Source organism: Lucilia sericata, unplaced genomic scaffold (assembly GCF_015586225.1).
Source record: "Lucilia sericata isolate MDLA Ls3-8-SP2 unplaced genomic scaffold, ASM1558622v1 Contig000193F_arrow, whole genome shotgun sequence".
NCBI classification, from domain to species: domain Eukaryota; kingdom Metazoa; phylum Arthropoda; class Insecta; order Diptera; family Calliphoridae; genus Lucilia; species Lucilia sericata.
Window position 1 is genome coordinate 411324 of NW_023994221.1, and position 23929 is coordinate 435252.

The window sequence follows — 23929 nt, forward strand, 5'->3', positions numbered from 1 at the left end:
TTTAAACTCTATTATTTTGGATCACTTTCTGTTGCAAAATAAGTTTTGTTATTTATTTGGACATGCTCATCATATGCGCCTTATTAATAATTTTTTATTTTTTACTTTTAATTGCATAAAATATAATATTTATTTATATTAAATCAAAATATAACAAATTAAAGTCTTGTGTTATTTACGATATAACCTCTTGAATATAGTCCCTCGATATTTAAATTTTCAATTATATTGACACACATTTATAAACCCAATTAATTATAATTAGTCAAAAAAGTTAGTCAATTATTTATAACATTAAATTATTAAAATAAAAACCCTAGACCAATGTTGTAAGTTATATACCAAATCAAACCAAATCAATACTACATGCCAATTAACTAAAAAAAACAACAAAAATGTAATTAATATATTACTTGTGAGAAGAGGTTGTGAAATTATGTTCATCCTCATTATTAACATGATTAAAAGCATCATCATCATCAATGTCGTCAGCATCATCATCATGATAATCTGTGTCATTATGATCCTTTACATACCCGGGTGATGGTGATTTATATTTTGAATTTTCCGAACTTTCAATGGAATCGGCTAAAGATGAACTTGATGATTTATAACTTGCATAGGATTTATTAAATTTATCACGTTTAAAATTTGTATCTTTTGCATCGAATGGTGAGGATGTATTATGAATACTACTGGTGGTGGAAAATTCACTTGATATGGAATAATTACTACGTCTTCGCTCATTATCACGTTCAAAATTTAAATAGGTTTTTGGTGGTAATTCAGGAGCTTTACGTAAAGTTTTATTTACTGCTCCAGTTGAGGTCTCAGGCGATGAGGTTTGTGTTGTTGCGGACTCCGTTACTGGTGGTGGTGTTATTACAGTATTTTCATAATTTTGTATATCTGTATTTTGTGGTTTACGGGGACGAGGTGCTGGTCTGGGTGTACTATATATTGGCACATTTTCATTAGCATCTGGTCCATATAAATCATTCGTTTCGGTTAGTATAGATTTTTGTGTAGTTAAGGAATTTATGGACAATCTATCCACATCTTCAGGCAATGTGGGATACAATAAAAATACTTTATTATTCGGAACTTTTTCATTACTATTCGCATTATTTTGTATATTTTCGGAATTGATATTTAGATTCTTATTAATTAATTCGACTTTAACATTTTCATATTCAGATTTACGTAGTTCAGGATAAAGACGACGTGGTGCTGGTACCGGTCGACAAGTTGTTTGATCGTCTTCCATGTCCAACTGTAAGAAAGAATAAAAAATTATTAATAAAAATTATATAATTTTCTAAAAAATATGTTTAACATCCTCTTAAATAATCTTAATTAGGAATTTCCCCTACTTAAAAAAATTGCTAAATATTTCAAACTTTCAAATATTCTTACTGACTTTTACCTAAATCTTTCCACGAAAAAAGGAAATTTTCTAATAGTACAATAAAAAGTCAATGCACATTTTTTACAACACTTCCCGGGTTTATAAAATCAATTTATTAGTTTACAATCGGATCAATTAGTATTTTTCAAAATATTCAACCTATCATCTGTTCATTGAAGTACTTTTATACCTGAGACCTACGAAGACGACTACCTAGTAAGAATTTGTATAAATATAAAGAAAATCAAACAGCTGGCATCTATCATTCACTTACAAAACTTAAGAGTAGTAGTTGTCTACGGCATCCAAAGTTATGAATACTATTGTTAAAAAAGCTTCCTCATCTGTAGAATCAGAAAATCCTATAGACGCGAAAACTTTGGTTAAAAAATTATCACCAGAAAAAGACGCAACAGTAAACACAATTGCTTTTATTATTGATATTATCCTGTTGCTAATAAAAATATTTAAAATGTTCCTGGAAATCCTTAACCTAGCTGCTCATAACAATCTTGATTTATCTTATAAAGATAAATCCAGGAGTCGCATAACAATTACAGCAGCCAATACTGAAACATCCACTACTATCGTAAAGTATCAAAGTAAACCAGATGATGTACAGTTGGAAACGTTAAATAAACCCAAACAGAAGAAAGTACGTTTTCAACTACAAGAATCGGAAACTAGCAGCACAACAGTTGAGCAACTAACTACAAAATCCAGAAGTCATATAACTATTACAGCAGTCAAAACAGAAACATCTTCTATTTTAAAGTGCCAGACTAAACAAGATGACAAACAATTAGAAACCTTAAATAAATCAAAAAAGGAAGAAGTTAATTTTCAATTAATCAAATCGGAAACCAGCAACAAAACCTTTGAGCATGTAGAGATTACAGCAGCCGAAACCGAAACATCCTCTATCCTAAAGTGTCAAACGAAACAAGAAACCTTAAATAAATCAAAAAAGGAAGAAGTTAATTTTCAATTAAACGTATCGGAAACCAGCAACAAACCTGTGGAACAGCAAATTACAGCTGCCGAAACCAAAACTAAACAAGAAATCAAACAACTGGAAACCCTAACAAAATCTAAAAAGGAAAAAGTTAATTTTCAATTAAACGAATTGGAAACCAGCCATAAGCAACAAATTACAAAATCGGCGCCCTCAAGCCCAACTATTGTCAGCTCCGAATCCTGTAAAATGATCTATACCGAACATCTACATTCAAACTACAGCTCTAAACAAAGCAAAATTAATAAGATTCATATTAAAAATTCTGAATCTTCAAAAATCAAAGTTGAACTTTATCGTATTGAATTATTGCACTATTTGCTGACCATGCATCATCGACAGGCCAAGCCAACTCCACCACGTTTTGGTTCAACTCGCCGACGTTTAGAATATTAAAAATATTCGAATTGTTTTAGTTAAATTAATTAATAGTTTTACATTTAAGAAATGTATTTAGGTTAAGATATTGTTAAACAATAAATAAATTTGTTAAACAAATAAATGTATTGAAATAAAATGAAACAAAATTCACATTTTTAATTAAATTATTAAAAACTAGCAAGACCGAAATTAAACTTATCATAGTTTTTAACATAAAAATATGTTTCGAATTGCTTTTACATCTCTTCTATTTACTGAGATATCGTCCGTTTATATTAGGATATCTCAAAGAAGGAACAATATATAACAGAGAAGCCATCGGAAAGGACTTTCAGGCAATATGCGCTGTTATATGGCAAAATCATTTTGAAATCTCTAAAACCGAATGTGCCGGAGAAATTCTCAAATTTGCTGCTCAGAAAACTTCTCTGATCACATCTTACTAAACCTATAAATGGTAGTATATAATAATTTAATATTTCTAGATCTAGTTAAGGCAATTCTCATTCAATTCTTCATGATTTGCAAGTTTCTTATTAAACTTTGCGCAACCTTTGAAATACTACTAATGTCATTTGTAAACCGATGCAGATATGAACTATCTGCACTATTCAATAGGTAAAAACTAGTTGAAACAGATGAAATTAGTGTATCTTATTTCCAATTTCGAAAAGCCCAATATACATAAATTTTAAAAATCATTTAAGCACTTCGAAAATGATTGAAGTACATGAGATAAGATAAGGTAATCACAAAACTACTTCACTGAAAACATTTTTGGAATATATGATCCGTTTAGTCTATAATCTGACTTACATATGACCATTCTGTGGATCATGTACTTCCATAATTTTAGCAAAGGAGTAGTTTTGGGATTAGTCTGATGTAATGCATGTGTGGATTACGTGGTCTTTACCTATGATATCGCCACATTAAATGGAACATGTTTTTATTATATGTTTGTATATTTGGATTAGTTTTGGACCAGTCCTAGTCTTTTGAGGAGTACACTTTGCACGCATGTGAGGACTAGTCTCAAATTTTGCAGGGAATTTCTGAAAAGCCGAAAAAGCTATTTCATTTTCAATTGTTCTTTCCGAATTCTAAATGAAAAAAATCTAAATTTAAATTGGGAATTTTCCGAATTTCGAATACAGAATCTCATGTCTAAATGTTTACGACTTCAAAATCAATAACATAAATTTCAGTTTTTCGCAATTCGAAATAAATACTCTCAAATTTCAGTCATTCTTTTTCGAATATCTCCCCAGCAAAAACTCGGTAATGTGTTGTACTTCCATAACCACTTACTTTTCAATGACTACTACTTACCGTCTGCATTACTTTGAAGTACTCTAGTAATGACTTTCTTATAATCTGATATAGAAGTACTTTATTTTCGGCTGTGTCATTTTGTTTGCTCATTTTATTTAATTGCGTTTTAAGAATTGTATTTTACAAAAAATAAAACAAAATTAGTTTTGTCTGTGAAAACCATTATTTGACGCGCAATAAAATAGCTAAGCAGTGGTGCAGTGTGTAGAACACTTTATTATTAAAAAACAAAACAACTTACTCAACAACTGTTTTGTAAGAGAAATTGCAAGTACTTCTTTAACTCCCTATTTGTAAGCGTGTGTAGAAGTACTTGCCTCCAATGACATCACCGTGTTAAAATAATGACTTAAAATGCTAATGAAGAAGTAGTGAAAAGAGGTTTTATTAGCTTTTTAACTCATTACTTTTCAATGTAAGTTTTTCATGGGTCATTATCAATTGATCTTTTCTGAATACATATAAAGTGAAAGATCTTATTTACAATTGGGTATTTCTTAATTACTATAGAAAATGAAAATCTTAATTACAAGGCAATTTACTGGTACAAAGGAAGAAGTTGGCACAAAATTACAAATTTCCATAAATTTTTCCAAAAAGTCGAAAATTTTTAGTTTTTAAAATCCATAAATTATAAATTTCATAAATAGAGCAGTTCTCTTAAAAAGTTTACGAGAAGTCACTTGATAAAAATCAGAAAAATTGCATTAAATTTAATTATATGATCCCTTTCAAAAAGTACCCTGTTATATGATCACTTCCCAAAAAATTTTACGCTACTCATTACTGACTTCCAATAGAATTTTGATATATTGGAATTATGCAAAAATTACATACTTTTTAAACAACCATAAAATAGTTTATGATCAATATCCTTTAAAATATCCATTTAATTAGGATTTCCCCATCTTTAAGCATCGATTTTCCAATTTTATCTTAATAATTCTTTCAAATATCCAATAGTATTTCCAAAATTTTAAGACAAAAATATAAAATTGACTTTTACCTAAATCATTCCAAGAATAAAGGAAACTTAGAAAATGCACATAAAGAGAGTCAAAACAAACTCTTATAAACTAGTTACTTCCAGGGATTAAAAAAAAAACAATTTATTAGTTTACAATCGGATCAATTAGTAGTTCATTGAACATATGATGTACCTGGTCTAAAAAAAAGAAAAACTACCTGTTAAGAATTTGCATATAAATATAAACGCTTGGAAGTAGTTGACAAGCAGCATTTACCGTCCAAACGCAGAGTCAAGCACAACTCATCCAGAACAAAATTCTTAAATTTTCAATAGTTTTATTTGAAATAACGATAATGGATTCGAAAAGTATTGTCAAAAGAAATACCTCCAAAAGCGAAAAAAATCAAAGTATTAAAATAATTGGCTTAATTATTGATATAATCTTGTTGGCAATAAAAATATTTAGGCTATTCACGGAAATCCTAAATGTAACTGACTATAGTGAAAATGATAAATTGTGTTATAAAGAAAAATCTACAAATCGTATAAAAATTAAAGCGACCGCCAAAACTACAACTATTCTGAAGAGCCCTGGTAAACAAGAGGTTAAACAATCATCACAAAAGAAAGTTCGTTTTCAATTACATGAATCGGAAACTTACACCAAAACAAGAGCCTTTACAACTACAAAATCACTGGACTCATGTCTTATTGCTGAGAAAACTGTTCTGAGCTCTGAAGCAAATGTTATGATCTATACGGATTTAAAATACAACTCTAAGTTAACTAAAATGGATAAGGTGAACATTAATAGTTTTCTATCTTCAAAAATCAAAATGGAACTTTATCGAGTTGAATTATTGGATTCTTTGCCAGCTCAAAAAAGTTTCGGTTCAACCGATAATCGTTTAGAATATTAAAATTAGTTATTAGTACATTTTAATAGTTAAGATACAAAATAAATTCCTTAGATTTAAGTATTGTCAAACAATAAAAATATAAATATAATTAAACGCAAGCAATAAAGAAACTTATTTAAATGTGTTTAAGGAGCTTCAAAACTTTTAATCAAATTTAACCTTTTAAGACCATTTTTGGAAAAATGGTTATTAAAAACATTTTTCCAAAAATAAAACATTGTGAGTTTGTGGAAACTACACAGGGGATTAAGTATGTTAAGGATGTGGACTAGGTTAGGTTACGTGGGTTGCTCGCTAGTAAGCGAGTTCACTCGGAGGCCTTGTGGCCCATTGTGATAACCTTAGAATTGCCATTCCTTAATATTGAGTGAATGGTTTCCCTCTCTAATTTCGTTCACTACTTGGTTCGTTCGTGAAAACCAGCCGGTGCTTGTAATAAAACCGACCATCTGAGACAGTCCAGATCATGGAAGAGAGTTCAACCAAGGCAGAGTAGTCTGTGCTCTTGTAAGGCTGGGTAATCACATAGAAGATGTTGTACTGATTCCACTTCTTCTTCATCCAAGCAGCTTCTACAGTAGCTATAACGTGGGTAGCCCATACGTTCCGACATACATATGTCCAATCATACAGTGCCTAGTAATTATACCAGTTAGCTGTCCAATCGAGTTCTTACTAAGAGACAAGAGGGTCATAGTCCTATCTGTTGTCAGAGTGGACCAGAGCAGTCTCGATATTATACAAGTGGTGATGTTTGACCACCCGAATTTCGTCTCATTCAAAGCTCATTCATCCATCAATTTTGATAGGGTCGTCAGGGGACGGTGAATATCCTTTTGCGCAAGGGTTAAGTCTAGGGACGACGCTTTGGTTACGCATTCATCAGATATTTCATTTCCCCGGATGCCCTCATTCATCAGATATTTCACGGTGAGAATGTGGACCCCTCTTCCAATTTCATAAGATAAAGCAACACCAACACATACTAAACTTCAGAATAAGGGTATTTGATCAATATCCTATATCTCTCTCAAATTGTAATCAATATAGGCTGAATTTCGATCAAAGAGAAACGCAATGTAGCATCTAAAAGGCCTAAGTGTAGGGTAAATTAATCTTTATCACTAGGAAAAGATGATTTGCTTCGTTTGGTCAAGAAAGAAGTAAAAATTCTTTCTTTTATTCAAATACATCTCGTGAAATTTAACGGTACTACCCGGCCGAGAGCCATTTATTTATTTATCTTATCAAATTATCTTTAAAGTTTGAAAACCAATCAGATTCCGAATATACTAGTCAGCTCTGAGGTAAAGTAGACTTCTGCATACCCTGGACAGATTAGGTGGACCCCGGATAGAAACTAGAACATGCATCATATTTGTTATTAAATGATACGAGTCCAGTATTCTCCTTCGAAGCTACATTTTTTATTTCTAAATAAATTGCAAGTTAAATAAACTTTGAAACTCCCGAAATACATCTGATCATAAACAATAACTGATTGTATCAAAAAAGTGATAAGAATTCCTAGGTAATACCAAATATTTTCTAGTGGATTTTATTAGTAATCGATTTTTTTACTCTACATATAATTTATTTGCAATTAAGGTTTGGTTCAGAGTGTATTGTGTTTGGGTTCCCTTTAAACACTCAGAAAGTGATTCATTCAATTAAAATTTTCAACTACATACACAAGGTACTATAAATATGTATAATGAATTAAATTGCGAAAAAGAAATTAAGTATTAGTTTTCATTAGAGAGGAAGCATGGTTAATTAAACTTGTGTAATTTTATAACAATTAAACATTTTTTATATCCAAAATTTGGGGCCAGCAATATTATAATAATACATATTAATGTTTATAATGGAAAATAAATATTTTTGGCAAATTTCTCTCTTTAGCATAGAGGAGTTTAATTGAGACGTTATGTATTTTTAAAGACAATAATACACTGAGAAAAAAGTTCTTAATATGGACAATATCATTGACATTTGTGTACACATGGTGTTAAAGGTTGGGGGACATAGGTCTCAGCACAAAAAATTTGTTTACTCGTAATCGATATCACATAATCGAACTATTCCCTACTAAAATCGTTTATTTATACAATTTATTCTTACTGATAATGAATCATAACAATAAATCATTTTATTTATTTAATAAATAATGCAATATTTATAACAACATCCCACAGAATATGTTCATGTTAATGTTCAAAAAAAAATCTTGGTGCTACGGATATTTAAATTTCAATTAAAAATGTCCATTTCTTTATTGTTCTCTCGCGCTCACTGCATTATACATATTAATACATATTTGGTTCAATGTCTTTAAATATTTATTTTTTTGTAATTTAAATCACTTTTTTTTTTCGAAAACACATTCATTATAATTGCAAATTTTTTATATGAACAAAAAATTTATGAAGAAAGTAGTATTTATATCTGACGCTATAGCTGTTAATAGACTTTTGTACTCGTATGTATTTGTATTTTAATTTTAATTCAGGAAAAATGTGTTTGTTATATTTTTGCTGATAGTGCACTGTTATTGTTTACATTTTACTTCTGTTTTTGTTTTGATAAAAACAAAACTAAACTCATATTCTTATAAATCTTAACAGAAAAATGTGCTTTAATTGTTACAGTAATAAATAAGTAGTGAGTCAAAACAATTTATTTTTGAAAAATCAGCAACTGTATAAAAAAAAGAGATTTAGTTTAAAATCATGAAATTTTCTTGTGATAAATTTAATGGGTCGGTCAGAGGTTCAAAGACCCTTTTATAATGTGAACTAAATTATCCAATTATGCATTTAAGAGTAATGTTCTTTTGTTAATTAGGGGTATTCAGGTTAAAGAGTACATATAGTAAAAATTTGTAATTTGGTGAAGTTTTTTCACTACCATTCACTAATATTTGTTTTATTCATTTATATTATTAATAGATATATAGAAGTATTCTGGATCCTACACAGAGAGAAAAAAAATATACACGCCTTGGTGCCCAACATCATGTTATGTTGGTCACACAACGTTGTCAACATAGCAACAATTCGTTGACGCAATCTAAATATTATGCACATCCGTTGTCTAAAAGTTAAGAAACGTGGTAAGCTCACTATTGACAACGGATTTTGAGCTTACCACGTTTGTTGACTTTTAGACAATGGATGTGCATAAAAATTAGATTGTGACAACGAAATGTTGCAATGTTGACAACGTTGCGTGGTCAACATTACATGTTGTTGTATGTATGTACATATATACTTGACAACGAATGTTATTGAAAAATTTTGTGTCAATTTTGTATCAGGCGTGTAAATTTTTTCTCTCTGTGTAATAAAATTCCAACTGCTTTCAACCCTTGGCTTGTCTGTTAAATGCATGATGGACTATTGGCACTAGTAACAAGTAAGAAAGTATAGTCGGGAGTTGCCGACCATATGATACCTTACACCAGTTATGAATATTAAATGTGATTTATTTTTCATAATAAAACATTTATCTTCAATAATCCCTTGTTCCGATACATTTAAGCAATTTATGGATGAAAAACTAATTTTCTGAAAGAGGCTTTATATGGGGGCTAGGGGCAAATATGGACCAAGCCCGATAAAATTTTGTGAATATATTTATATTTACATAATATTTTATTGTGCTGAATTTCATCGCGATATTTGTGTTTTTAAGTTAATTTGGGACATTCAATTAATTTTCTGAAGGGGACTTTGTATGGGAGCTAGGGTCAAATGGGGCCCGATCTTTATGAAATTTGGCAGGGTCATCAAGACTTCTATAAAAGTTAGTTGTGCCGTATTTTATCGATATATCTGTATATTTAACATTATGAGCTCAGAAGCCTCAGGGGTTCTGTTCTATGGGGGCTAGGTGAAATAATGGACCGATTTTTCATCCAATTATCTTGAAAATTGCGACCTGTACCTTGTGCACAAGGTTTACTTACATGGACAGACGGACGGACGGATGGACATAGCTTAATCGACTCAGAAAACGATTCTAAGCCGATTGGTATACTTTAAGGTGGGTCTAGGACGAATATTTTTGTGTTACAAACATCAGCACAAATCCAATATAACCTCCCCACTAAAGTGGTGTAGGGTATAAAAAGTTAAAATTTTTTCCGTAATATATTATCACCGAATAAAATATTGTTAGGTACTTGTTTTTGACGTAACTCCTTTTAACGCCGATTTCTTCCTAAAAAGTCAATTCAGTTTAAAATTAACTACAACCAAATGATGGCAAAGTAGTAGCTCAACAAGTAAGAGTTTTATTGTTAACTAGACCTTGTCAAAATCCTTGTCACATATCGAGCATCCGAGTGATTTTCGGAAGAGGACATACATTCATGGTAACCAACGACAATTATGAATTTCTAATAACAAATAATTTCTCTGTTCCATTTCTTATTCTGCCTTGATTAAATAGAGGAGTTATATGGGCATAGGGTCAATTATTTGGTAAAAATATTTTTTTTTTTACAATTCAAAATTTCAAATTTTTGCTCCACCATTTGAATACCCATTATTTTTTGATTCCACTTCAATTTGTGTATCTGGCAGATGTTGCGGCTATTAAATACACTTCATTCAAAGTGTATTTTACTCGCTTTCATTAAGTAGTTTTATAAACATAAAACATTTATAAGGCTCCATAAGACTTTGTGCAATATTCACTTTATCATTTTATTTGCAACATATAGATTGTTTTTATTTTGATTCCTTTTAGAATCATTTAATAGTATTTTTGAAATCAATAAATCATTTATTTTATCACCATTCCCAAATAACTCTTCATACCAAGTCTATTGGAACTTAAGATTTCTATAAACCATCATAAAATCTATCAGGCCTGTCACAGAATTACATTCCGATCGAAAGTGGAATTATCTTTCCTAATTTTCTTCTTCAAAAAAGGAAAATGACAACATTTTCAGAGTGAAACTACTTCACATTTTCAACGTGGAATTAAAACGTTGAGTTTGAAACGAGGTTTTAAGTATTTTATATCAAATCCGAAGAAATACACCTAGGTATCCATCGGGTCTTTTGTGAGCTTCTTTATCAGTGCCTCCAGTACGACAGACTAGAACACTAATAGCATACTTTTTTAGTTTTTTTTTAATTTTTTTTTTAATTTTCGTTGATGAATTGAAAGTGTAGCGATTGTAAGCCCATTTTGCCAAGTTATTTCATAAAATGAAGATAAATTAATTTATTTTTTTATAACAATTTATAGTTATTACAAGATTACTCATTCATTGTTGTGATAATTTCCCAGAACTACATAAGTATATAGAACAAATATTATATTAACACTAATAAAGGGTGTTCCAAAATTAAAAAAAAAAATGTAACCCATATAAACAATTTTGACAGCTAGGGTTAGTATAAATAAAGCCTGAGAATAAAGCGATTCAATTTTTGAATATTTCAAAAAGAAACAGTTTAAGAATTTTGTACAAAATATGGAAAATTATACCATAAAGTTTCTAAGAACCCACAAAATTATATTGAAGAAAAATTATAATATAACTGATTGTCAAACACATGATTTAGTACCAGCGATTAACTTTTACCATGATGTATTCGAATCTTTCGATTGGTTGCAAATTCAGTTGATATATCCGAAATTTGTCTCTATAAAAATTTGAAAACTCAAAGGTACTATTTATTTGCACATTTCTATACTTAACGTTCTACAGTTTGATGTCTCATTTTATTATTTGTAGATACAAATATTATTTATACTTTATAATTTTCTTATCAATAGTTCTATTTGAAGTAATAAACTTGCATGATTTATGTATATAAAAAAATTGTAAAGCAGACAGTAAATGTATTTTTAAGAAAATTTTAAAGAATAATAAGAAAAATTAAATTAATTAAGATTCAATCAAGAAATTTTTTTCTTTTGCAAATTTTCATTGTTTTATTTGGAGTACGTTTAAGGATTTGATATTCACAAATTTTTATTCAAAACAGTTTAATGTTTAAGATTACAGAGAATAACAAACTATGTGGTACAATTTTCTGAAAGATTCCGCTGCGATGAATCCGCATTTGATTTCAGAATTTAATAATCATATTTTCAATAAACCTTAACATAAAGATTAAATCCCCCATTTTTAAACAATATTCCATATATTGTTCCGTTTTTGAGATATCTTATATGTATGGATACAAGCAGTCCACCAGATTATTGAAGCATAAGCTAGAATTGGTCTAATTAAACTTTTATAAAGCCAATTTGTCATAGTAGGACTAAGACCCCATTTCATGCCTATAGTTCTCCTACATATCGGCCAGCACCGATGTACCTTGCTGATCCTATCCTCTATGTGGTGTCTCCATTTTAATTGCCGGTCGAGGATAACACCTAAGTACTTAACTTTGTCTGTTACCGGTATTTTCTTGCCCAGGAAGCAGTGCTCAGTATACGTAGAAATTTTTGTTTTTCTTGAGAAAAGACAGATTTCCGCCTTCGCCGGGTTAACATTGAGGCCTATCGGTTGAGCCCAGCTCAAGGCCGTATTCAGAGCCTTCTCAGCTCTTCTACGCAAGTAATTTGGATTGTTTCCTTTTAAAAGTATTACGACATCGTCTGCATAGCAGACAGGTCCTTTAAGTACTTTATCAGTTAGAGTCCTTAGGAGGTTATTAATCGTGGTAACCCAGAGTAAAGGAGATAAAATGCCACCTTGGGGTATACCGTACATCTCGCAGTTTATCCATCTGTTCCTTAGCATGTAGTTGATCCAGTTACGGAGCACCCGGTCAACATAAAAGTGGTTTAGGGATTGGATAAGAGTATCAGTGTGCACGTTATTCAAGGCGCCTTCGATGTCAATGCATACCGCCAGTGTATACAGTTTGCTATCGAAGGATTCACCTATATAGTGGACAACTTCGTTCAAAGCGGTTTCTACCGACCGTCCCTTTACATAAGCATGCTGCTTATATACTGCTTTTAACCATACTATCGACTATCCGTTCCAAGGTTTTAAGTAGGAAGGACGTAAGACTTATTGGTCGATATTACTTAGGTGTCGCATCTGTTACCCTCACAAATGCGAGCATAAATGGTCTTGTGGAAGAAGATCTTGTGTCAACTGAATCTTGTGGGCAAAGTTGTTCTTTGAAGATCAAGCTCCGGCATCAAATTGAAGTTGATGGATTGTTTTGAACACTTTCTTGAGTTACAGTAATCTTTTCAGTCGTTCTTTCAGTACGACCCTCAGGTTGTTTCTCCCAAAAAATCCACGTAACTTTCTCATCGTCACAGTAATCGATGATTGATTGTTTATAAAACGTGTCTACTTCACAACTGCCAAATATTAACTGTGAAAACTAATATTTACCGAAATGGCGGAAAAACAAAGTATACCTTTCCAGCGCTAAGTCTGACTATTTCGGTCGAAAATACCAATTTTTAACGGTATTTGTATTGAATTCTGTGGTCGCAAGATTTCCACTGGAAGATCTCTCCCCTGTCTCCGTTTCCCAAAATTTTAGTAATTATGAATTACACGAATTTGGCCTCAAATTTTCAGAATCTGAAACTCAGAATTGTTCCATTTTTGAGATATTGTGTCCAAAAGTTTGAAACAAAAATATTTGTATGCCAAATCTGAGCCCGAAAACACCTTTATTTTTAAAATCTGTTAACTAAAAGTCCATCCAAATGTGTTACTGAGCAATAAAAATTAACTAAATTTTATTTTCAATTTTCTACATGAAAATTCCAAAAAACTTTTCGTATAAACCTCGTATATACAGTAAATTGTTTTTCATAAATATTTGAACTCGTGTAACATGTTTTTATAAATTAGCATCTCAATACCAATATAAATACATATGTACAATGAAAGAGGGCAGAAAAGAGTGTGAAAAAAAATTACCAAACCCATTTCAAATTGGAAGCTAATACCGTTTAAAATCGTGCAATCTTAACATAAAAACATATTGGAAAATGACAATAAAAAAATATTTTTATAGTGTTTTATAAATCGTATTTATATTTCTATAAAATGCTCTATTGACTACATATAAATAACTACTAAAAACAACAAAAACCTAAGTTGGGTGTAACTTTTATTGTTATTGCAAGTATTTTGTACTCGTATTGAAAATTCAATGTTTTACAGTAATCCGAACCAAGGTACTTAACAAACCCTTTTTATTTGCTTTATTAGAAATATTTCTAAGAATGGTTTTGAAACGTGTTTAGATTGTATAATTAATTCTATGTCATATGTCTAACTAAATATAATTGTTGGGCAATGTCTCAAACATTGGTTTTGTTCGTACAAGTTTGTGAACCTGAATCTTTGTATCCACAAACTTATGATCCAAGAGCATTATTGTTACGATCAGGTGTGTTTGTTATCATATTGTTTTTTTTATTTTCCTTTGAATTTTGTCTCTCACTCACGGAGAAGTGTTAAAGATGTATGTAGTTAGGAAATATGTTGTCAAACCACTTTGATTTTTTATTGTTTTGAATTTTTTTCCATATTTTCGATTACCCACATTTGTTACATGCTTTGTTTTCATTGTCTGAGTGTTGCATTGTATCTGAAATCTTTCATCTATTATATAACTTTCTTGGGATTAATATTTGTGAACTTTAAATTGTTGCGAAAATTATGTTTTCAATGTTGTTTAAAATCAATTTCGTTTTCATCACCCAAAGGGTCAATTTAAAAATTCAATACTTTTAATAAATTACATTTTAAACAATATGATAGACTTTCTATAAAAAGAAAATAATAGATGTCGAAAATTAATGAATATGCAAGATCATAATCATTATGATCATTTAGCATTTTAATTATTAATATTAATAAAATAACTGTTTAAATCACCTGACTTTAAGAGTCTTTTAAAGATTTTTCACAATTTAGTATTTGTATAGTTTCTATTTATACGAGAAAAGTGTTATGTTAAAAAAGTTAGAGAATGTATATTGATTTGGTCATTCCGTTTCTAAAACAGTCAAATATATGTTTTAGATCTATAAAATTATATGGTATTTTATTCAATCTGTCTGACTTTTGAATGCCCAAAGTGGGAAAATCTGTCAATGGAAATTCTAAGGTTTAGAAAACATATATGACCGAAAAAGTTTAAGATAGGAAAAAGTCGGAAGGACGTACGATATAACCTATTTAAACTTCAGGCACGGAAAACCTTTGTTATATCGGTCCAGGTAAGACCAAAGACTGCATATTGGTCAAAACAAACATAAAGCAGTTATTCTCTCTGATTTCAGCGATATTATTACTGAAAATAAAGGCGAATAGTATGGTTCATGGACTGCTACATCATGTGTAGATGCCAATGTACACCACAGAATGTGGACATAAATTAAAGAGGTGGTTCACTTCTCATCTTTATGGTAGAAAACTAAAAATCAGCAGCTAATAGGGGTAATGAACCCACTGTTAACTGAAGCGTGACTCGTTTTTAAGATCGATTTATGACATTTCTTAAATTTTGTAATTATAAGGATCGTGACCTTTAAGTTTTACCTAAAAATTTGTAAAACAAATAAAGATCTGAACTAAAAAACATCTTAGCATTCAAAAGAATTATAGAATTGAATTCTGTAAGTCTCGAGAAGAGGTCAATTTTACAATATGTTAAATTTTTCTTTATGAAATTTCAAGAATATATAAAATTTTTATGAAATTGAAAATAAATATAGAAATTTAACAGAAGCAATATGGCCTAAAGTTTTTCTAGTCGCTTAATAGTTAATTGACTCCAAAGATTTTTTATTTTTTAAAGGAAAGGAAACAAGTATTCAATGAAATTTTTGAAAAAGGAGTGGAATATAGAATAATAAGAGATTTTATAAAAAAGATTATGGTGGACATTTTTTTAGTCTCTGGATATTAAACGCCAAAAAGGGATATTTGAAAAAAAATAAAAGAAATAGGAAATAGGATTCAGATTTATATTCTCCTATTTCAACAAATCATATCGTAATTTCACCAAACATAGCTAAATCGTCTGAAAAATTTATAATTACCACTTCGATCTCTACAATCGTCATTTCATTGTGTTACAAATGGTATAATATAACCAATATATTTATCTATTTGGTGCACCCTATAAAATATCATGACAATAAAATAGTTCAATGTAAATATTTTCGTTCTAAATAAATTTGTTACAATAAAAGTTGTAAAACAAAATGAACACTGGAATAAAGCAAAACACTTTAGTTCAATAAATCAACAGGTGCGGTGGACTCAATTCTTTAACATGTTCTATGATAAGAGATAGACAAATACGTCAGATAAAACGTAATTGCATTCATTCATTCATGACTAAAAAACAATCGGGAAAAAATTACTAAACATATGTATAAACAATAGGAATAAGTACATACATATGTATATAGCTGAACATGTATATACATATGTAGATAATATAGATAATATCACGTTCTATATGTTTTTTTTATATTCAAATAAAAATTTAAACTGGGTATATAGTTTCATTTCAAATAAATGTTAAACAAAAATTCTCTAATCAAGGCAAGTGTGGCAAATAAATCTATAATCAAAATTTTTTAATCAAGGCCAATGAGCAATATATAGAATTACTCTAGCATGAAGAATTTCCTGAAATAAAGTGCGATCAATACTAAATAATATATGAATATGAAAGGGGGGCGAGGGGGGCAAGACACAGGCGAGAACAAAGAAGGGCAACGCCAGCGGCGGAAGGGGAGAAAGGCGGAAGAGGGAGGGAAAGGAGGGGGAGAAGAAAAGGGGGGGAGAGCGCAGGGAAGGGAGGGACACGAGAGAGGGGAGAGAAGGGGAGGGGCAAGAAGGCGGGGCGGGAGGACGGCGAGAGAAACGAGCGAGCGAGCGAGCGAAGCGAGGAGCGAGCGAGCGAGCGAGCGAGCGAGCGAGCGAGCGAGCGAGAGAGCGAGCGAGCGAGCGAGCGAGCGAGCGAGCGAGCGAGCGAGCTAGCGAGCGAGCGAGCGAGCGAGCGAGCGAGCGAGAGCTAGCGAGCGATATCTATCTAGCTATCTATCTATCTATCTAGCTATCTATCTATCTATCTATCTATCTATCTATCTATCTATCTATCTATCTATCTATCTATCTATCTATCTATCTATATATCTATCTATCTATCTATCTATCTATCTATCTATCTATCTATCTATCTATCTATCTATCTATCTATCTATCTATCTATCTATCTATCTATCTATCTATCTATCTATCTGTCTTGGGATTTAAATAATTCTCTACATAATTTGAGGAATCTATGTGTTTTTACTACAAACACTTAAAAACTTTTTAGTGATTTCTTTTAAAAAGTTAAAAAAATTTTAATTAAAAAAATCCAAAAATTGTTCCATTATACCGAATCCTTCTTTGAAAAAACCAATCGTGTTATATGTAAGTATCTCGAAAGAATATAAAAACAATAAAGAACCAACCCAATCATTACTATGTGAGTTCAGCTAGTTTTAACAATTCTCTCAATTACAATTAAAACTTTAGCATCAATTTTTCAAATTAGTTTTTAATTAAATAAAAGTTATCCTCACGAAATTTGAATATTGACAATTTTTAGAAACTGAAAACAAAACAATCAACCAACTAAATACTTACTGTTAATGTAAGTAATCGAATTTCTAAAACACAATAAACAAACACAAATACTAAAAACAGATGACAAAGTGTAATCGAGTATAGAATGAATGCGGGTGTGTGCAGTGTTGTAATGCATGTTGTTTATTTGTCTTTTAATAAAATTCAATGTCTGTCTGAGTACTTAACACAATAGAAGAGATTGAATGATTAATGTGTATTTTAGAGTTTTAACAATAGAAGAAAAAAAAGCGAACCCATAAAAATGTTTATTACACTAGACTAGACCCTATACAAGTACAAAAAATAATAATGTATGAAAATTAAAAATAAAATATTTAATTACCTTATTTTTTTCTATGACAATTACGATTTTTTTGCTTAATTAATCATAAAATCTATTATGATTTTCGTTATTAATAAATGGGAAAATTAACACAAGAAAAGAAATATTTATAAAGACATTTCAACTGACTCTAAGAGAAAAAAGAGAAATGGTAGATTTCACCTTAGACAGTTTGGCTAAATATTTAAATACAAAATTAGTTATGCTTTTTGCATAGATATAATTGATATATTTATTTACACTTTGTTTAGGTTTGTTTGTTACTTTAGAAATTTCTCCAAAATGTTTAAATAAATAATTGTTGGCAAAATTTATTTTTTCACATATATTTTTATTCCATTATCTTTCTTTTTTTTAAATTTTTGTTTATTTTATAAAGGTTTTGTTTAATATTTTTTTCCCATTTGTTTTCAACAGATGATTCACAACACAACAGAATATTTATTACATAGACACATTATCACAAATACTTTGAAAAGTAGTAGTAGTGTTTTTCATTTTATTTTAGTATATTTTATTTTAATTTTTGTATTTTCTGTCTATATGACCAGTGCTCAAGAAGAATATACAACACATTCGATCGTATTTCGATCTTGTTTTCATTTAGAAAACATCGCACAAAAACAAGAAAGGCAACAACAATCATACCCGAATATAAACTCTTATACAGTTTAACAATTAAAAGCAAAAAGTGTATAAGTATTTAGCTCTCATTTTTTCTTTAAACAAACAAACCGGCCTTTTAAATTATTACTACCACCGTTTTTTGTGAGGTTTAACTATCCGAGCACATGCTATCCGACCGAACGTTACTAAAAGACTGAATAAAAGTTTAAATAACATATTCATCGAATGCCTTATTCATATCTCTTTGGTTTTTTATAGTAATTTATACTATATAAACACTTTAGAGTAATTGCTATTTTTTTGTTTATTACAATCATTTTAAATTTGCTCTGGGTATTATTTTCTCTTTTATTAAACAGAAAAGTGTAGTATTTTTGCCGAGAGTGTGTCTATGAGTCTTCTGTTTTTGTAGATACAATAAATTAAAGTTATAAACTCTCATTTTCTTGTTGTTGAAAATGTCACAAATTGATATTCAGCCAGTATTTCAATTTTCTTTGTTTTATCTTTTTTTTTTTTGTTAAAAGTTCAATTTATCGTATTTTCAATAAGATGATATTAAGTGTATGAGTATTTAAAGAATCGTAACAACTATGTATAGTAGTGTGATCCAAATATTGTTTTCTGGGAACATTTTTTTCATATTTACAAAGTCTTGAAAGGAAATAAAATACTGTTTTAGAGTTCAACTTAAGAGACAAAGTAATACTTAAGACTTGAAAATTATGGGCCACCTAAACTAAACCCTAACTTACAAAGTTTTTTTCAAAATAAATTTTATCCTCATAATTTTGAGATTATTTTAGCTACTTTCGCAGATTCTCCGTATCGAAGTTACAAATATTGATCCATCACCACAAAACCAATTAACTGTTGGCGGAATATATCATTCTCATTTTATTCTAAAATAGTCCCTCGATATATATATAATATAGATATTTTAAAATTCAAAATATTGTAGTTATGTCAAGATATGGAAGATGTACTTGTTCTCTTTAATAAATACATTTAAGATGAACCACTCTAATGTAAATTCTTATCAACATATGCAAACCCCATTTGTAGCAATTAAGTGGATGATACTTCGTCAATCATAGAATTTTATGATCAAATATGAAGTAGAACAATGTAAAGATGAACATTTGTAAACATTGAAATTGACAGTAATGTAAATGAATGATTTTTTGGATTTTGAAAGCAATTTAAATTTAAACTGTTGCTGATATCAGGAAAATCCTTTTTAAAATTTTTAATCATTGTTCAATCCTTAAGAAAAGAATACTTTATTCTCTAGGCTAAGAATCTGTTAGCCTGGGTTATTAATCTTCAGAAATTAATTTCATTGGCCAAAATTCCAAATGTGTGCGAACTGAATTATTTCGATATTACGTAAAATACAGATGCTTTTAACTATTTTAAAAGCTTTAATTAATTCTAATTAAAAGATAAAATTTTTAAACTTATCGATGGTTTAAACATCATATGTTCTTGAATGTTTGTACTAGTAAAGTGTTCATTTACTTTTTACTAATTCCGATAGAAATTTGGTAAATTTAGATTTTACTCTCTCGTTGCATGTATTTACTGGAAAAGATCTTAACTTGGATCGTAGTGCTTGGTGCCTCTTGATAAATCAATCGTTCTATTTTGGGGAGCTATATTTTTGTTCGAAGTTTTAACCTTAGAAACTGGAGTGTGTTTTAGATTCCAAGTTAAAAAAGACAATCAATAGTCGGTCAAACCCGACCTTTCCCTACACTAATACAAAGTATAAGCCCATCTACAAAAAACTTTACATTTTTGTTTCCTGCAGTACCTATTGTGTATATTTCAGACACTACTAACAACTAATGTTACATTCCAAAATCCTTCATTTTCTTAATTTAAATCTTAAAGGCAGATAATATCCTGTTCCAATATGAAATGTAAGATCATCTACAAAAAAAAATCATTTTTGTTTTCTGCAGTAATTATTTTATTGTCTGTATTTCAGACACTAATCTTGATACATGATAAATTATTTATCAATTGACACTTATTAAAGATCATTATAATTTTATTATAAATATTTTCATTATAACTATTTTTTACACTAAATTCTACAAAAATATTCATGCAAATTACACTACATTCTAATTGCTACAACTACTTTATTTCAAACTACTTAAAATTTAAATCATACAAACCACTTTATTTCCATATAACTGTAACATTTGTATCCTTATCGATATCCTTTTCAATACACGACGGCGATAAACCTGTTTTACAACATATTTCATCAAAATTCGAAAGTCCGGTGTACATTTTCTGTTTACCCGACGGAACGGATCCTGTAAAAACTGGATACTTGTGTATACAACGTATAAACTTATGCTGCAAGCCAAAAATCACTAGTTTTCTTTCATCAATATTATGATTTTGTGGTGAAAGTCTTTGACATATTGCCCTCAAGGTGACACCATGCGTCATAGAAGCATAAAATTGAAATATTTTCTGTATGGTAGGTTTTGCTTTATCGGGATTTAAAGCAACATATTTACGGCAGGCATTAGTAAGGGAAGTACTTTGTATTAGGCTTTTAAGATTTTGTGTCATATAGACATTGCTGTATTTTAGTATGGGTAAAAGTTGTACAACACCATAGTAGACTAAATTCTGGACACATGATTTTACTAAATTTGTTTCCACATCCGCTTCGGCGGCAATGCGAGCTATGTGATTAATGCCGTTTATATAGGGAAGAATCTGAAATTATTGATATTTTGTTGATATGATATACGTATTTTGTTTCTAATGCACTTACTTGTTGTGTGGTTAAGTCCCAATTTTCCAAGGGTGTGTTTTTATAGTCTACTAAAAGTAAAGGCACCATATGATCTTTAACTACCGGAGGATCAGGTTTATGTGTAACAATTTTAAGATAAATGGTAGTATCGCCCTCTATATTTTGGGAATTGGAATGATATACATATTTAAAATTTGTACATATATAGTTTTGCAGGTTTTCACTTTAGACTTACCCACAATTGTGGTAACTTTCTTTTCATTTAAATCATTTATCACGGTTTCAAAAATCTTTTTCAATTTAAGTTTATTATCATCCTCTTTAGATAGAAAGCAACTTTCCTCTTCCATCATAATCTGAAAAGAATAAAGTGTTTATGACGTGAATGTAAATTCGTCTTTTGTGCCAATAATTACCAAATATTCTGACAACTTTTTAACCACCGGCTCATACTGCACCGAACGTGCCCAGGAATCACAAACAAAACATAAATTGAATAAAAAAGCATTACGGGCATATTTTTGCTGATCCTCAATACCTACTGGATAGCCGACAATCTTCATATCCATGGCATTAACAGTTAGTATACATCTTTGCAAATGTGGTTTGGGTATTATATAAACATTGATAGCATCAAATATATCTTTAGGCACATAGTCAGGAGGAACCTGGGTAGAAAATAAACTTCATAAAGCTGTCAAGAAATTGATTTGTAGGAGGGACTTACCTGACAACTTATTTTGGAGCCAGCCGTGGCATGAAACTCACTTAAAAATATACAACGTATTTGTCCTTCTTTGCCACATCCTTCATAATATTGTTTATTGTTGGATTGCATTTTTTTATTTGTTTTAATATTTAATTTGTTATTTTACTAAACATTATTCTCTTATCAGTAAAATTCGTTCTAAAGATTCTAATAAACAATTTGCAGACAACAGCAGAGCCCTGCGCCGACAAATATCAACGGCGGCGGCGACTGACACTAAATATGTCGGCGGCGGCTTAAAAACGACTGTAAGCCGGCTAAGTTTTCAAATACGTTTAGTTTTTAATTTTTCAACGATTTTAAATAAAAACGGAATCCGAGAGATCAGAAAGTAGGATTTTGGAAACAAATATATTGTTTATAACAACAAAACAAATCCTTTCTCCAAGTTTTACTAGGATCTGCCGATATTTAACCCTATCTTCCATATAAAACATCTTGCAGAAAATCAGTTTCTAAAAAATTTTGCATTAAGAAAATGATCAATAACGTAAAAACAAAGATATTTTATTTGTTTATTTACTAGCTATACCCAGTGTGCTGTGCTAGCCTAAAAGCAATATAAATAAGAAACCTACTTAACAATTTTGATGATTCTAACTACAATGGTTTTCCAGATATACAATTTGTTACATATGGGAGATTCCACGCAAATTATTGCAATTTCGCCAATTATTCCGAACGTTAAGATTTTAATTTAATCTATGAAAAATTTGAATAATCTAATAGTTTCCAGATATACAAAATTTTGTATTTAATTCATATGGTAAGTGCCAAGCCCCCCATTGAAAGTCCGCCCGTTATTCTCTAAATGTTCTTCAGTAAAATTTGAAGATTGTAGCTCTAATAGTTTCTCAGATATACGAATTTTTCTATTTAATTCATATGGGAGCTCCAAGCCCCCCAGATGAAAGTCCGCCCTTTTTTCTCCAAAATGTTCAGATGAATATTAAAGTTGTTCGTGCAAAATTTGAAGAATTTAGTTATATTAGTTTCCCAGATAAACGAATTTTTGTATTTAATTCATATGGGAGGTTCCGCTCCCCTCATTGGTAGTCCCCCAGTTTATTACTCAAAATGTTTACATGGATATTAAAGTTCTTCCAGAACAACATCATTTAAAGGGATCACAAAGAGATTGAAAAATATTCCAAAAGTTTCACTTTAAAAACATTATTAGAATGTATGAAAACTCGCAACTCTAAAGGAAGACTATTCCTATTTTAGTGGTATTTTATGATTAAAATAAGTAAGAAGTAAGAGTTATATTCGGCAAATCATATGTCGTAAAAAAGCAAATTTCGGAAGTGGTCCGATCATTAGATTAATAAGAACGTCACCGTGATTTTCGGATTAGGGACTTAAATGTGGAATTGGATCAATAATATATATAATTTAAAGTATTTTTTTTTAATTCTACCATAATTCTATCATAATGATAACTTTTGGAATGATGTATTAGCTATAAACTGATTTTCTGTAAGAGGGTTATATTGGCGGACCGATCCTCATAATTTTATTTTTCATAAATGTAGGTTTCGGTTCCTAAAAATGTTTATTTCGTCGACATCGACATTTGAAAGCCATTTTTATGTGCGTTTAAGTCATTTTCTGAAGAAGATTTCATTACATATTTTCATTCCAACAAAAATTGTTTTATTATGGTATTATTAAGTACGTAGAAAACGTTAAAATTAATTATTGAAGGGGGCAGGGTCAACTATGG

The 23929-nt window shown here is 30.1% G+C and overlaps 2 protein-coding genes across 6 annotated transcripts in view; both read right to left on the reverse strand.

Annotated features, from left to right (window-relative positions):
• LOC119601840 overlaps window positions 1–18827 on the reverse strand; it is a 29630-nt gene extending 10803 nt beyond the window's left edge. Inside the window, exons 1-3 of one of the 4 annotated variants that reach the window (XM_037953027.1) lie at window positions 18671–18827; window positions 18023–18152; window positions 414–1273 (exon numbers count right to left, since the gene is read on the reverse strand). In XM_037953027.1, the coding sequence (XP_037808955.1) occupies window positions 414–1267 (854 nt within the window). In that variant the 5' untranslated portion in view covers window positions 1268–1273; window positions 18023–18152; window positions 18671–18827. Of the gene's footprint in view, window positions 1–413; window positions 1274–18022 lie in introns of all 4 variants that reach the window. The other 3 variants (XM_037953026.1, XM_037953029.1, XM_037953025.1) reach the window with 3 other exon arrangements.
• On the reverse strand, window positions 1097–22397 carry LOC119601841 (GATOR complex protein NPRL2). Of its 2 annotated transcripts, XM_037953031.1 has the most exons (6): window positions 22162–22397; window positions 21851–22102; window positions 21670–21790; window positions 21453–21589; window positions 20836–21394; window positions 1097–1273 (listed from the first exon to the last, which is right to left on the reverse strand). In XM_037953031.1, exons 1-5 carry the CDS (start codon window positions 22270–22272, stop codon window positions 20840–20842), a joined length of 1176 nt encoding a protein of 391 aa, XP_037808959.1. In that variant the 5' UTR covers window positions 22273–22397; the 3' UTR covers window positions 1097–1273; window positions 20836–20839. The 2 variants fall into 2 exon arrangements, with proteins under 2 accessions (XP_037808959.1, XP_037808958.1); XM_037953030.1 differs by lacking the exon at window positions 1097–1273 and having other exon boundaries at window positions 20616–21394.
• Between the last annotated feature and the right edge of the window lie 1532 nt (window positions 22398–23929).

Coding starts and splice junctions, on each gene's coding strand:
- LOC119601841 (XM_037953031.1), bottom strand. CDS start 22,272: ATGCAATCCAACAATAAACAATATTATGAAGGATGTGGCAAAGAAGGA. Junction 22,103..22,161: donor GCTCCAAAATAAGTTGTCAG/GTAAGTCCCTCC, acceptor TTTTCTACCCAG/GTTCCTCCTGACTATGTGCC. Junction 21,590..21,669: donor GAAAGTTACCACAATTGTGG/GTAAGTCTAAAG, acceptor CCCAAAATATAG/AGGGCGATACTACCATTTAT.